This window comes from Octopus sinensis, linkage group LG14, assembly GCF_006345805.1.
Source record: "Octopus sinensis linkage group LG14, ASM634580v1, whole genome shotgun sequence".
Taxonomy (NCBI): Eukaryota; Metazoa; Mollusca; class Cephalopoda; order Octopoda; family Octopodidae; genus Octopus; species Octopus sinensis.
In genome coordinates this window covers 30,620,632-30,638,131 of record NC_043010.1, presented here as the reverse complement: position 1 = coordinate 30,638,131, position 17,500 = coordinate 30,620,632, and the positions used below count along the sequence as shown (strand labels likewise).

Sequence of the window (17,500 nt, the reverse complement as noted above, 5' to 3'; positions counted from 1 at the left end):
CGCCTTTATAACAATGGATTCAAATTTTCGCACAAGGTCAGCAGTATAAGGGTAGGGGATAAGTTGACCACATTGATCCCATTGATTTACTGGTACTTATTTTATCGACCTCGAAAGGATGAAAGGCAAAGTCGACCCCGATGGAATTAAAATTCTAAACGAAGAGTTGGACGAAATGCCGGTAAGCATTTTGCCAGACATGCTAACGATTCTGCCAGCTAATACTCTAATAACAATAATAATCCTTTCTACGAAAAGCACAGGGCCTGAAATTGTTGGGGGGGGGGGACTAGTCGAATACATCGACCCCAGTGTTTCACTGGTACGTAATTTATCGATTCCGTAAGGATGAAAGGCAAAGTCAACCTCGACGAAATTTGAACTCAGAACGTAGCGGCAGACGAAATACCTATTTCTTTACTATCCACAAGGGGCTAAACACAGAGAGGACAAACAAGGACAGACAAACGGATTAAGTCGATTATATCGACTCCAGTGCGTAACTGGCACTTAATTAATCGACCCCGAAAGGATGAAAGGCAAAGTCGACCTCGGCGGAATTTGAACTCAGAACGTAGCGTGCTAACATTTGTGCCAGCTCACCGCCTTAACAACAACAACAACAACAACAACAACAACAACAACAACAAAATAATAATAATAATAATAATAATAATAATAATAATAATAATAATAATAATGATTATAATAATAATAACAACAAGAGCACTCCGCCAAGGCAACGCCAATGTCCTCTCAACGATTAGCCAGAGATGATTTTTAAAATGAGAATATCTGAAATAAACTGCTCTCATAAATGAGAAAGCTAAAGCTGAACCCGACCACTCTCAAAATTAAGGGGAAAAAATGGAAAAATAACCCAGAATACTTGTCCGGTTCCGGATCGATCCCAAAATCTAATCGGCTCGTGTCAGTCACGAGGCCAAGCATCCTTGAAAGTCCGTGTTTCCTGTTGTTTATTGAAAAGTATTGTGATTCGTTCTGTGCTGCATTGCAGCGGTGTGTATGGTTGTGCTGTTCCTCGGCATTTTGAGGGGAGTATGGCAAGTAAAAAAATGTTTTACTTAGACCTTAGTGGGTCGGAGCTGTCAACATCTGAAGAAGAACTGTTAAGAACTATCGAAGTTATGGATAAGGAATTGGAAGGAAGAAATAAGAAGTTCACAGACGTCGCCCGAGAATCGGATGATAATGTTGAGATCGAAATGGGAAAATACAAGGAGTTATTAAGTCAGGACGGTTACAATGTGCAAGTAACCCCCACCTTCCTCGCAAGAAACAACAAAAATAATGAAAGGAAGAACGGGGACACACAAAACCTACTCAATTAAGAAGGGAAAAATTGACCATATGACAATAGAACAATTAGAGAAGGCGCTGAGGCCAATCTGGCAAGAAATAACATATCTTGCCAGAGGGTCAATATTTGGAGAAGTTGAGGTCAGGTTCAAAAATGAAAACACGGCGAAAAAATACTCGGCGACACCACTAAGGAACGAAGAGTTAGTACTTCTACCCATGTACCTGGGACAGAGAGCGTCTCGGGTAAGGGTGGAAAGAATTCCACCAGAGATAGATGTGGCCTGGATAGCAGATGCTGTCTTTGTTGGTACTGAGGACAAGATAGTGGCGCTTCAGGTCCCAAAAACGATAAACCTAAACAAAAATCAAAACTGGATCCTGATAAAAAGTAGCTGCCGATGCCTGATCTATAGGATTAAGGGCTTTACTTCTGGTGTAATAACACCATTTGACTGAATCCACTCTGTTACAAACATTCAGCTTGAACCCCAGTAAGGATCACATCATACCTCTCACCAGTCTTAGAGGCTTTCTCAGTAGCGTAGTTAGAGGAGAGGGTGAAAAATGGTCGGTTCGCCCGGATGACGCTTTTATGGGGACGACACTTTCAGGTCTGCTGTATAAACCTACATAGGTTGTATTGACCCAGAGGCGGAGGTGAGGGGGTGGGGGTAAACTGAAAACTGCCTTGGGCGGCACACATTCAAGCTGCGCCACTGTTCCTCCTCTGACTAAACGAAAAGATATACTCTTCGTGTTTAGCCATTCAAAGAGCTATTGCGAGGAGATGCACCACTGGTGTTGCAGTCCTCACATCGAATTATATCGTTCTTATATGGAAATGAATGAGCCGTATACGATAAATCGTGAAAATTTACGCTTGCGCGCGCGCGCACACTCATACTGACACATCTCTTATACCTACCAACCAAAATACACACACACATATATATATACATACAAACGTGTGTGTGTGTATATACACTCATGTAAACACAACTGGTTTTATACAAATATATAGAAATACGTAAACAAAGACGTGTAAGTGTTTGTATATGTGACTCTTAATCCAGACACTTTTCTCTCTCTCCGTTTTCTTTCCTCATTCTGTCAAAGACTCCTCCATTTTTATTCGAGTGTCAAACTAATATACTTTGTTTGCTGTTCCCTCCCTGTCTCTGCCTTTTGTAGTTTGTTGATTCGCACCATATATATATATATATATATATATATATATATATGTAGTATATATATGTGTGTGTGTGTGGTGTGTGTGTGTTGTGTGGTGTGTATATATGTATATATATATATATATATATATAATATATAATATATATATGGCCTGCTCGCTTAGCCAGCGGAGTGGCGTCATTTGAAGGCTAAAACAATGCGAAGCGCATTGTGACCAGTGATGTGTAGCAACATCTGATAGCCTGGTCGATCACGGTGATCACTGTGATATATATATATATATATATATATATATATATATATATATATATATAGTATATATATATTATATATGTATATATATATATATATATATATGTATATATATATATATTATATATATATATATAATATATATATATATATATATATATATATATTATATTATATATATATATATATATATATATATATATATATATATATATCGAGTATAACCAGCCGAAATCGCAAAGATAATCTGGAACTCGACTGAGGAAAGAAAACTGCGAATGACCCGTCCTCGTTTTCTTTGTATCGTCTATCTGGATGTTTTGTTGTCCCTTTTTTGTATCACCTAACTGTCTGGATGTTTTGCATTCTTGTCCCATTTTGTATTATATATATATATATTTAAGTAGGTGAATGAATTATCCTACTATGGATAATTCGGTTAATCGATACCTGGGTAGCAAATTCACGTCAGAAAACACTACTAGATATCGTTGGAGTATGTTTATCTCTTTCTCTCTACCTCTTCCCCCCTCTCTCTCTCTCCCTCTCTCTCTCTCTCTCATCATCAAGCAAACAACACACACACAAATTTATCACCTCACTACTAAATATATTTGACAATTGTCTCCCCCACACACACACAATTACACACACACACACACAGAGACACAAATGCAGTTATATACACACACTCATACACACACATAAACATTCAAACTCATTAACAAACGCAAACACCCGCACATCCCCATACATACAGCATAAATATTGTCCCTTTCCCTTTTTTTAGAACTTTCTCCTTCCAACCAATTTTGACGTCATTGCTTATAACGGATTTTTTAAAAAGCACTCATTATCACTGTGGACACCATGTAGGCAGTCATCAAAAAGTTTTTGTTCGTCTTGAGGCTGATAGAGGTTCCTTGTCTTTCCTGATGAGAAGACGGCATAATGCACCCTTTATTCCTTCGGAATTGAGAGTATGCAGTCTTCGAAACATGTGTTGAGAGTAAAGGAATTTGTTAAAATCTTCGTTCGACTCCATTCTTTCATTTATATATATATATATATATATATATATTATATATATATATATATATGTGTATGGTGTGTTGTGTGTGTGTGTGTGTGTGTGTGTGTTGTGTGTGTGTGTGTAATGTGTGTGTGTGTGTGTGTGTGTGTGTGTGTGTGTGTGTGTGTGTTGACCTAAATGAAATAATTTCGTCAAAACTTCAAGTTCTCACGTGTATGTGTTGGATTCGATAATGATAAACTCACGCGATAAACTCGGACTAGCGATGGATCAAATAGTCTGCTCTGTTTTAATTGTTTCATTCATTGAGCTAACGCCCATATTGGGGCAACAGCTTCAATAGTTTTGTAGCGGGTATATTCAGCAGTCTGATCACTATCACCACACCCGATGTCGCGATTCACTAAAATATTACCCACGTGATAAAGAAATCTAACCAATCACAACTTCGCCTAGAACTTGTTCCAGCAACGTCTTTGTCTCTGAGTCTAAACATCAGTACGAATTTGGCGCACCTTAGCTACTTAACCAGAGAGCATTGAGAAATGGCAGAGACAAGACGGCAGACGGACGGCGAACAAACCCGGACAACTGTTGATCCAAGCTAACAACAACTAAACAATAAGGAACAATGACAGTAACACTAACCAACCACACTTTGATTGCTGTTACAACCAAGAACAATAACATTCAAACTCTCTTGATGTTTTGCTGTTCTCAGAAACGACAGTATTTGCCTTTTGTTTACGGGAAAGATAAGAATTTTATCTATTATAAATCTCACAGATATTTGTATCCTTCATCGAAACAGTGATGACCCCCATCAATTTTAATTGATTCTATCAGCTTTAGTACTTTGTATAAATTATGCAACATTACCTTGGTTATAAATGTGTTTCATTCGTTTTTGTATAAAGTTCTTTGGTTACTGAAGATAAGGTTAGGGCTACTAAGCCAGAAACCGTGTCCCCCTCCCCCAACTCTCATTTTATCTCCAGACAATAATTTTTGGGTGATATAATACTTGTTATATATATATATATATATATATATATATATATATATATATATATATATATATATATATATATATATATATATATATATATGTTGTCTTATTTGGAGAAAGACATTTTTTGTCAATTAACCACTGGTTCTAATAGTGCGTGTGATTAATTGGCAAAAATATGACCATCCCCAACTATAACAGTGTATGTTTCAACACACAATTTCACATGAAGAATCTTGCAAAAAAAACATATAGCTAGCTGGGGGAGATGTCTTCCTGGGGCTACAAGATACAGTAGCATCAACCCCTAAGGGTTAGCCACATTTACTTCCCGATATATATATATAAAGATAACATCACATACATAGATTACACACACAAACACTCTGAAACAACTATATACATTCCGCCTTTTCATTCAATGTTGATTTCAGAAAAAAAAAGGCCATAAATTTATGTATTTAATTCTTACTATCAGAAATTTTATGCGTGTGCAAGAGCGTTTAAGCGTGTATATTTCTACGTGTGTCTATCTAGTTGTGTGTGTGTGTGTGTGTGTGTGTGTGTGTGTGTGTGTGTGTGTGGTGTGTGTGTGTGTGCACGCGTATATTTGAGACAAAGAGACGTGCTATTATTAATTGGAGATTAAGTAGCTTGTTGTGATAGCCTGCTATCAAGGCGTCCTTTTAGATTGATTATATTTCGCTTTTATCTAGTTTTTACAACAGTAACAGTCTCTCCTCTCATTTATCGAATTCTCTCAATGGGACAGTGATATCAAAAATATATCACCCTACTCCAAGCCCCGACCCATCATGCAACTCGCCACATATTAAAATACAGTACCAAGAACTGATCATTAATATTTCGTGATTCAAAATATTAGTGTTTGTGTGTCGACGCGTCAGAACCTATATACATAAAAGATAAGGCCTATGTGTATTTGCACGTGTGAATGTGTGTATGTGTGCATGTGTGTATGTGTGTATGCATGTGTGTGTGTAAGCATGTGTGCGTGCATGCATGTGTGTGCATGCGCGCGTGCGTGAATGCATGCTTGCCAGCGTATATTGGAGTCTGTGTGTGTGTATGGCCAATTTGGGCGGCGAGCTGGCAGAATCGTTAGCACGCTGGGCGAAATGCTTAGCGGTATTTCGTCTGTCGTTGCGTTCTGAGTTCAAATTCCGCCGATGTCGACTTTGCCTTTCATCCTTTTGTGGTCGATTAAATAAGTACCAGTTACGTACTGGGGTCGAGGTAATCGACTTAATCCCTTTGTCTGTCCTTGTTTGTCCCCCCTATGTTTAGTTCCTTGTGGATAGTAAAGAAATAAATATGATCAACTCCTGATTGAATGTCTGCTAGGAACAGTCTTTGTGCAGGGTATCGGATCGCAGAGTTGGTGTGTAGACACTCTTGCTGTAAGAAGCGGAATTTCGAAGAGACATTGATCCTTCTTTGAGCCAGCACACGGACGGTCTGGTAACTTTGATGCAAGGATACAAAGATCGTGATTTCCCATTGCTTTTCTTCTGGTATTGTTGACATTTATATGATACCATTCTGTCGGCAAGGCACAAACAAGTTTGCAACATCTGCTGGGATACCCAGAACGTAATGAATCAGAGCAAATACAACAAAAGATTTTCTCCAATTATTCTAACAAATCCAATAATCCCTCACATTAAGCTGGTAGTTTATTTTATAGATCCTGGGAAGATTGTAAAGCGCAATTGACCTGGGCGGAATTTAAATTCAGTGTGTAATGAGCCGGAATAAAAACCAGCAATGAACTTGCGAATAAATGAAACAAGACATAGAAAGAAAATGTTTCAGTAAAGAAATAATTAAAAATTAAAAACCGAAGAAAACATTTAAAAGAAGACATAAAACGCCAATAGAATGATCGCGGTGGGTTTTAAACTCAGAGTGTAAAGAAACGAAACGAATAACGCAAAACCTTTTGTCCATCCCTCTAATGATACAGTCAATTTGCCGTCTTGAGACATCCAACCGCTCATTAATGTTAATTGGTGTCTGAGTTAAGACAGGAGTTTATTTTTAACAACAAGGCTGATGTCATGTTGAATGCTATCTTCTATGTTTGTACTAGCTATTGTGATAGAGAAAAAAAAAACAGCAAAGGCATAAGACTTCTTTTTCTCTGCCTGGAACACAATAAAACTATTACATGCACAATCTCCTAGTAAAAGAACAAGCGCAAGACCTCATGATTGCATACTGGTTTCTTATTGTCTATCATGGTCAGTTGGGTAAACCTCAAGAAATGTTTTACCCATTAATGCAACGAGGAGAATTGAATGTTGGATAGACCATCGAATGATATAACAAAAGTTAGATGCAAATGTGCACTTTACGACGTAAAAGATGCCCAAACGTCTTGACATCTGACACTCTGGTTGTCAAACTAAAAGTTTTAGAGGCATCATATGGTTGACTAATGGACCTTCTCAAATTCCTGATTCCTTGATGCTGCTGCAGAAACCATTGGCCTCAAGACGAAAAAAAAATCAAAAGTGATTCAACGAGAACTCTAGCAAAACCCATAGGCTTCTCAATGACATGTACAAAGTCCACAGAGCCACTCTGAGTAATCTCTCATCACATATTCTATACAATCAGTGCAAATTCTTCGGAGAAGGCTCAACTCACCCATTGTACACTGAATTATAAAAAAATGGTGGATGGTAAAAGCTCAAGAAATCATGATGCACTGAGTCAAATATGACATAAACAGTTTCTATGATACATTGAAGACTCTGTATCACAGCAGGATTTGTACCGTGATATCTGTCAGTCGTGGAGGGTTGAGAAAAGTACTTCAATAAGCCCCTAGACCAGCCTGAATAAGTGAATCCAGAGGAGTTTTGCGAAGTACTCATCATCCACCAAATCAATAGGCCGCCACTTTTGCTAAAGTTAGCGCTGCCATGAAATGAAAAAAAAAAAACAAAAAAACCTCTGTCGTCTGGACTGGATTGTATTCCAGTAGAAACCTTGAATTTCAGTAGCACATATTCAGAGGAAAGATTGTAATATTTTAAAGCTTTTGGAAGTCCCAACTTCGCATGTAGGACTCGAGGTGCCTTTTTCGACCTTTTTTGTTTTTGAAAAAAAAGATGCATCTTATACACCTTCAAATACGGCTTTTCTGCATAAAAGCGCTTCATTGTTACATCACCGAGACGTAATACTAGTAGAAAGGTACTTTATCACCATTATCAGAAGAATACCTTAAGTATTCCGTTCTCTGCAAGGCAATAAGACATCAGGAAAGTGACTTCGAGAATTATAGATTGACAGCTCTCCAATGTCGATTGGTGTAACATTTTGGTCACATCAATACAAAAACAAGTGGACTCTAACACTGAAAGAGGACAAACGTTTCGTCAGAAAAAAAAGTGTTTCTAATTTTCAGTGACTGGGGTACTTACTAGAAATCCAGAGAAAATGTTTGACGATGTTATGAATTATGAATTAGATTCAAGGTAAGGCAGAAAAATCTCTCATGTTTTACACGGCTATTGGAGTGGAGAAAAGTTAGGCAGGTGGTAATATTGTCTCTATGTAGCTAATGCTTAATCGCTTTTGTTTTTAGTTGCCATCGTGGATCAGATTGGTGCATATCGTGCGTTTATTGTCAAAACGTTTATAAGAAATTGGAAACTGTGAAGGTTTTTTGTTGCATACAGTATAACATAACAGACTCGTCTACAACTTTAGTCACAGAGGGAGCTTCTGTGTGGTCTTTCGATGTGCTAGACGGAGCAACTAAATCTCTCTCAAATTACACTCTACCCTTTTTTATAAATAAAAAAGAGGAAGAATATATTGGATAATGTGGTCCTACATATGCTATGTCTCAAAAAAAAAAAAAAAAAGAGAGAGGCTAAAATGCTTTTTGATCAGAGGTTACTTGGTCAGAGGTGATTTGGGGGCCAATCAAGCTAGCAAATAGTTTACAACAGTCTCCAATACCACTTTTCTTCTCTCCCTCTTTTTCACAAACATGCATACACAAACACTTACACTCACACACACACAAATACTTATACACGCATACACAAAAGCACACATACGTAATATACTCACCCATTGGAAGGTTGAACTGGTCATCTATGTCTGCCAGAGTCGGTGTCTTTCCACTTATTCTCAGGAAACCACTCCCAAACATTCCACCGTCTTGGTCATCAAACTCGTCTTCCTCAGTGTTTTCCGATACTGGCGTGCGTGAATCTTCCCATTGAGCTATAGGCGCACTTCCATCTTCGTTTTCGAAGCGGTCCGTTATTTTGTAAGGCGGCTTCCTATCCCGTGAAATCTTGCGACGGCCTGCACTCACCACTGCACCTCCGGCAGTGGCGGCCGCTGATGCTGAAACGCGACAAATACAGGCTCCTACGTCGCAGGATTTACGGGCAAGGACCCAGAGTACTTTTAAAAGGACGGTGAAGTGACGACCCATATCAGCTAAAACAATCAATGCCAACGGAACACCAATTGCTCCATAAATCATTGTGGCGATGCGACCCCAGTCGGTAGACGGAGAAACATGTCCGTAACCTAAAAAGATAAAAAATGGAAACAAATATCAAAATGATGGATTTAGACAATCATTAGAGAGCAATATTGTCAAAATTCCTTTTTCCATAGAACGCGGAACCCTTAGTTAGAGCTAAAATATGAAGAAATCCAGTCCTATATTTTAGGGACGGCCTTCAACAGCCTATACATTGTTGCAAAAAATTAATACACACACACAAACATCTTTATACATGTATATAGATATTTACATGCATACATACATACATATATATGTATGTATGTATGTATGTATGTATGTATGTATGTATGTATGTATGTATGTATGTATATAATATATACATATATATATACATATATATATATATACATATATATAAAAAATATATATATAAAAAAATCCCCCCCACCAAATCCCAAATTTTATTTAATTTGCTTTGCAGGAAGGATTGTTTCAACGAAGTCGCGTATTGTCCTTGCCTTCGTGCGCGGTGTAGATGAACAGGACAACTGAAGAAGGGGAATATTCTTTATGTTGCATGTCTCGTTTCTCTGTTTGTTTTTTTCGTTGTTCCAAAAAGGTTCGTTCTATGTTTTTGTTTTTATGTTTTCGTTTCTCATGTTGTGTTCAACTTTTTTATGTCCTGTACCCATATATGCATATATATATATATATATATAATATATGTAGGCATGTACATATATGTATGTATATATGCCTATATAATATATATATATATGTAGGCATGTACCTATATGTTATGTATATATGCATAGATTATATATATATATATATATATCACGTTGAATGCCGGTTCTCGTCCGATCACCGAAGATAAACAAAATCGAGCCTAATGAGTACTTAGATGGGTGACCGCTGGGGAAGTCTAGGTGCTGTAAGCATCTCATACGTTTAGGTGGTGCTCCAGCATGGCCGCAGTCAAATTACTGAAATAAGTAAAAGAATAAAAGGATATATATACTGTATATCGCAGGCGTGACTGTGTGGTAAGAAGCTTATTTCCCAACCAATGGTTTCTGGTTGAGTCCCACAGCGTGGTACCTTGGGCAAGTGTCTTCCACTATAACTCCGGGCCGACCAAAGCCTTGTAAGTAGAATTGGTGTATATATATATAGCTATGGTAGATTCCGTTAGGAAGTGGGTAGAATTACCCAATACTATCCGGTAGCATTATTATATACTTCCAGTTTTATGTTTGTGTATTCGTCGTGTCTGAATATAAAATTGAAGAAATTGGAATGAACAAAAAAATAACTGTCCAACCTTATTGTTGACTCCATTTTCTTCAATCATGTGTGTGTGAATGTGTGTGTGTGTGTGTGTGTGTGTGTGTGTGTGTGTTTGTGTGTGTGTGTTTGTGTGTCATTGTTTGTCCTCCATCACCGTTTGACAACCGGTATTGGTGTGTTTACTAGGCTATAAGTCCGATTTGTTCGACTAAAACCTTTCAAGGCGATGTTCTAGCATGGTTGCAGTCAAATAACTGAAACAAGTAAAAGAATAAACACGCACGCACACACACAACACACACACACACACACACACACACACACACACACACACACATATGGTCTGATCAATAAGTATCTGGACTGTTGCCATAGTAAAGAACCTAAAGCAGGTAGGTGTGTAGCGTGTGATCGTCGCATTGACTATCACAGAGAAAGTGGAGCAGAGAATCTGCATCAAATTTTGTCAAAAGCTTGGCGATCCCTGATCAGGGGCCAACGCCAAGTTTTCAAAAAGCTTTTATCGCTATCGACACAATCAAGGAGATCTTGTGCAACTGAAACCCGAGTGTCTTTTTGATTAGCTGAAAGCAGTTTTGGCACAAACTTGGCAGACCGAAATCTTCCGTGATAATGGACTGGACTGAACTGAACCGAACCGTAACTAATTAACACATCTGCTGATAACTCACGGATGGTGATTCGACAATTTCCTCTCACAGCTGCACGCATATCTGCAATGTTTTTTTCAGTTCTGCTGCTTGTAGGCCTCCCAGAACGTTCGACGATATCGACCTTTTTTTCGGCCATCTTGGAAACGTCTCAACCACTCGTACACTTATGTCCGACTCATACACTCCTCTCCATACACTTTCTGCAACTTTGCGTAAGCCTCTGAGCTGGTATCGCCATGACAACACACTCTGTCATGGTCAATAGGACGATGACATGCTACACACCTTCCTTCCAAGCACTGCTGTAAACAGCGGAAGTGAGCAAGAATGTTAAAACTTAGTGCGCATGTACAACAGAGTTCAAGGTCAACCTGTGCCAAGCGGCTTTACTTTGTGTGCTTTAGCTTCGTTACTATAGCAACAGTCCGGATACTTATTGATCACACATCGTATATATATATATATATACTATCATTGACTTAATTTAATAAAAATCTATTTTAAGTGATAAGTTATGTATATAATGACTTATTCCGAAAGTATAAATACTATATGTTTAGAATATAAATTTATTGAATTTATTATAAGACACCTTATTTCATGGAACGAAATTTATCAACTCTGGTTTCTCGGAAACTACTTTGAGAAACATAGTGTTAGAGTGTCGATACAAACGGCCTTCAGATATCTAGTTCTAGCCGTGACTATAGTGTCTTTTATCTGTGAATTATTTTCACACACACACACACACACACACAAATATATCTTTTGGTCGTTCTGAGGTCCTGGTATTTGTATGTTGACTATACTGCACTGAGGAGGTCTAATGAGACCGAAACATATCTGAAGCTGCTATCTTAGCTACCAAGATCAACTTCACTCTACCCAACATATGTTCTTTCCATTTTTGGTGAACTGAAATCTGGGAGTTTTCTCCATTGTCCCCTTCGAAAATAATTTTTATTAACACTGAGCACTTTTCGATCAATGAAATTGCTGTCCCTATGCCAAAATCAATATTCATAGATGTTTCTCAGTTGAAGTTCCTGTTATTCATATGTCCTTTTATTCTAATACTTTCATTCCTCTGTGGAACTGATCACCATCGTCTTGTTTTCCCCTGGCCTATGATATTCAATCCTTCAAACTTCTGTCAATCGACATCTTTTGAATTTGTAAGCCTTCTGTACGTTACAGCGGCACGAAGCCTTGTTTGAGACAAAATCGCACACACATACACACACACACAAACACAAACACAACCTGCCATCTTTTCGACTCCCCTTTTATCAATGTGTCTAAAATATCCCCTCGTTCATCAGTCAAACCTTTTCTAGTTTGTTTTCTCCTGTTATCGCTCTTCTATACTCTTTTACTTGTTTCAGTCATTTGACTGCGGCCATGCTGGAGCACTGCCTTTAGTCGAGCAAATTGACCCCAGGACTTATTCTTTGTAAGCCGAGTACTTATTCTATCGGTCTCTTTTGCCGAACCGCTAAGTCACGGGGGCGCAAACACACCAGCATCGGTTGACAAGCGATGTTGGGGGGGGGACAAACACAGTCACACAAACACACACACACACACACACCACACATATACATATATACGACGGGCTTCTTTCAGTTTCCGTCTACCAAATCCACTCACAAGGCTTTGGTCGACCCGAGGCTACAGTAGAAGACACTTGCCGAAGGTACCACGCAATGCGACTGAACCCGGAATCATGTGGTTGGTAAGCAAGCTACTTACCACACAGCCACTCCTGCGCCTATATCTACCTAATTTATTTTCTGTTTGTTTCTAAATCTGTTGGCCGAACTGTTACTTTTTTTTTATTTGGACATCCATTAATTGCTTTTCTATAACCCTTCATACTACTACTACTACTATACTACTACTACTACTACTACCACCACCATCACCACCACCACCACCACCACCACCACCACCACTACTATTACTTGTAGACAATTAATCCATCTTTGGATGTCATCTGACGGTGAACAAACGCTCTCTAGAGATTGATAAATCTCTTTCTCTTTCAGTTCAGAATTTCTGTCTTGTAAAACAAAAAAAGCTCCCTCTGTGTTATTACAGCAGATCAATATCGTCTTAAGAACGTAACAACTACGAGATCTCAGTTATCCTCTATTACAGCCGAACCTATCAGCTCAAAGCTAACAGTACAGCTGGCTTCACGTTGTTCTATTGATTGACTGAAACAGATGACGCCATTGCTCTGAAAACATAGTGTTTTGTGTGTGTGTGTGTGTATGTGTGTGTGTGTGTGTGTGTGTGTGTGTGTGTGTGTGTACATGTGTGTCTGTGTCTGTGCATGTGTATGTGTGTGAGTGTGTGTGTGTGCCTATGCACGCACGTGTTTGAGTGTGAGTGTGTATGGGTGTGTGTGTGTACATGTGTGTAAGTTGTCTGTGCGTGTGTATGTATTTGTCAGCGTGCATGTGTGTATGTGTGTGTGTGTGTGCATGGCTGTGCCTGAGTGTATGTGCATGTATATATATATATATGTGTGTGTGTGTGTGTGTGTGTGTGTGTGTGTGTGTGTGTGTGTGTGTGTGTGTGTGTGCGTGTATGTGTGCTAAAAGATTATAGCACTGGTATTGGTTTTAATGTTGGTGGCATTGGTGGTGGTAATGGCAATAAAGTTGACAATGTCGCTGTAAGCAATGTGGACGTTGTTATTGTTGATGATGATGATGCTGATGATGTTGTTGATGGTGGTGATGAAGATAACACTAGTGATAAAGACGTTAATGGTGCAAGATTGTAGTTGATGGCAATGTTTCCTTGTGATGTGGTGTGAAGGTGGCAGTGGTGGTGGTGATGGCGGTGGTGTTCGGAGGTTGATTGTAATGGTGTTAGTGACAACAGATTGTCTTGGCAATAATAGTAATGGTGGTAGTGGTAGTAGTGGTAGTGGTGGTTATAATAGTCGTTCGGTAGTCGATGATGCTAGTGATGGAAGGGGATCATGGTGCTGATAGTGACCGTGATGATCGTAGTGGTGATGATTATAAACAATAGTCGTGATCTCAATGTTGATGATGATGATGATGATGATGATGATAGTGATGATGGTGGTGGTGAGGATAGTGGTCGCGATAATGGTGAAGGGAATGATGATGAACATGATGATGATGATGATAGTAGCTGTAGGTGATAAGTGATTGAAAAAAAAGAAACTACCACTCTTACGTATTGTTTTTGTTTGATCTGTTGTAAAAGAAACAATTAATGGATATCGGGTGTTTAATGGATGACTAATTTCTCGTGTTTCAATATATGTTATCTTATGTAACCACGAAACAATAATAGGATGGATCAAAGCTCGCTATACAGTTTTGATCTCTGGTTGAGTTATTCTTTCACTTAATTTTCGAACCCGTAATTTTCGACCACACCAAAAAGATAAAAACAAAATGGATGCCGCCATACTGGATGGAAAACCTAGCCCTGTTAAACGACACTTCATGGCCCTTGGTTGACTTTAGTGGTAAGAATTTGGGCCAGGTCCCTGGTCTGAAGAAAGTTTTTTGCCATCAGGCTCGGAGGCTCTTGAAGAGTTATGAGTACTTTCTGTCCTCTATTTAAAAAAAGCCGTCTCCTCGATACATCCTACTGGGTATACAACAACCTATTATAAGATATGGAACATTTTTATTTTTAAACATTTAAATGAGTAGGTGGCCCAACTTTTTGGAAAGGGAACCCGAAAGGAACATGGACAAAGAAGTGCTGGGATAAATAGGTGAGCATGTAATCAGTACGGAAGGTCAAACGTGGAACTCTCCTACCTATTGTAGTGTAAATCGTACCGCAGTACAGCAACGCTCCGTAGAAGTCCCAAACCTCAGCATCCGAAGACATGGAGTACTTGTACGCCTGATATATACGTTCTTCGTAGCGAGGCAATTGTTCCTTGACATACTGCGTCCAGTTGTTGTAGGACTGCGGGTCACCATCGTAATTTAAGGTGAGGTTCCAGAGCAAATCACCCAGATAGAGACGCTCACGAAGCAAGCCGGCGCGCCTCTTTCTTTCAGCTGGGCCTTCTACCTCCATAAACACGTAGGCACCGAGCAGCGAATAAATCATCAGAAGTATGAGAAGACCGAACCACGACTTTATGATATTGATTAAGGTTCGGACGGCTTTATGTAAGCGCTTTGGACTCTCAAGAATTCCTTGCTGCAATTGGTCCATGATGTCGGTGGGTAGTTGCCGATTAACAAGTTAATTGGGTGGCTGGTTGTATACTGATGGTTTAGTGGTAGCACTGCTGACGGTTGGTGACAATGCTACCGATTGGTATTGCCGTTGGTTAGATTGTAGCGGTTGCTGGTTCGGATGGATAAAAGAGCTGCTGGAGTTATGGTTTCTTGATGGTTGGATGATAACTTGCTATTGGCCAATTGCTTAAATTTGCTGGTTGGATTATAGCAGAATATTCAAAATCGCAGCTGCTAACTGGTGATTAACAGATACAAAAGATAGTTAAGTGATTTGATTGGTTAAAATACCACTGTTTGGTACTTCTGGTCGAAAGAATGATGAACCTTGAAGAGGTTGCTGGTAGATGGAACGTGGATGATTAATGAATCGATAGATGAGCAGTAACCAGTAGATGGATGAATGGATGGGCAATGCTGGATGATTTGTTGTTTCGGAATTTCTTTACTGCTCGTTGGTTGACTGGTTACTGCTGATTTATGGACGGTTGGTTATCAGTGAGACAGACCGTTAAGAAACACAATTGTATGAGTTACAGTCAGTTATGCTAACGTCTGGTCAGTTGATAATTTATGATTATTCGATGGTTGATACCACTTGATGACAAATACTGGTCAGTGGTTAGATGTTTCCCAAAGTTCCTTTTATGGACAGTTTTAGTCGATTGGATAGCTTAAAAATGTTTGGATGGTTGATACTGATTGGATGGCTGTCGCTGGTTGATGACTGATATTGGTTGGATGGTTGAAACTGATTCGGTATTTACTGAAATGTGGAGGGACGTTGAGATAATTTTTATACAATTTTAGAACTGCTGATAAATGTTTGACTTTATTTTAGCAAGAACAGAAGCTGTCACAGAATGGCTGACAATAGACATTCACAGACAAATATTGCTTGGTGATCTGCTATCTCTGATTGCTATTTATTGATTGCCATAAGTTAGCTGCTGTCAGATGATCACCACAGAGTGTTTGTTTCAAGTTAGTTGCCAATGATTGGTTGATACATGTTTATTTGTTACATGCTGCTTGTTGTTTTACTTAGGTTTAGATGTAACAATTTAGTGGCTGCTGGTGAGTCTCCCTAGTGAGTTTCCTCTAGGAAGTTCCCTCCTGGTGTATTGTTACTCGTTGATTTCCACTGAGTGACGATGTCCCTTTATCGGTTTACTGTTTATTTGTTTCACGTGACAGCGGAAGACAAAGTTTGTTAATAGATAAATTCATACTGCTTTTGTCGCCAGTAGGAGGCGCTGCTTGGTTGTTTGGCTGGCAGTCTGCCCGATTCGTTGGTTGGTTCTATAGTCTGTCCTTGAGTGTTGTCTGCGATACTGAATATTCAGTTCGGGAAGGATTTCTTGGAACGAGTCAATATCTCCCGGCCACTGCAAAAATATAAGAAAAAATGTTAAAGTATCTCTTTTGTAATCAATACACTGACACACATACATACACATACATACACGCTCGCGCGCAAGTGTACATTGCACGAGTTCGTCCACATTTACATTTACACATCCAGGAGGAATGCGCTCATGACAAGCATGCAGTTATATCTATATTCACATATGTTACACACACACACACTCAAATACACATAGTCAAACACGCACGTACATACACTCAAATGCGCGCGCGCATGTCCACTCACACTCGCATAGACATTTCAAACTCTTACTGACTCAAACAGGAAAGACATCTTTCACGTTAATGACCAGCTTGTTTTCCGTAAAGACATTTTAAGAGAACATACAAACACATACTTGTCTGGCTATCTGTCTGCCTACCTTCCTGCTTGCCTGTCTGTATATGTATGAATGTATGTATGTATGTATGTATGTATGTATGTATGTATGTATGTATGTATGTATGTATGTATGTATGTATGTATGTATGTATGTATGTATGTGTGTGTATGTATGTATGTATGTATGTTGTTGTTCCTTC

At 38.9% G+C, this 17,500-nt stretch overlaps 1 protein-coding gene across 2 annotated transcripts in view; it reads right to left on the bottom strand.

Moving 5' to 3' along the window:
• LOC115219063 (TWiK family of potassium channels protein 7-like) overlaps nucleotides 1–17,500 on the bottom strand; it is a 155,669-nt gene that overhangs the window by 1,333 nt on the left and 136,836 nt on the right. For both annotated transcript variants that reach the window (XM_029789124.2, XM_036508809.1), the window contains exons 2-3: nucleotides 15,116–16,938; nucleotides 8,922–9,392 (exon numbers count right to left, since the gene is read on the bottom strand). In XM_029789124.2, the coding sequence (XP_029644984.1) occupies nucleotides 8,922–9,392; nucleotides 15,116–15,524 (880 nt within the window). In that variant the 5' untranslated portion in view covers nucleotides 15,525–16,938. The remainder of the gene's footprint in view (nucleotides 1–8,921; nucleotides 9,393–15,115; nucleotides 16,939–17,500) is intronic.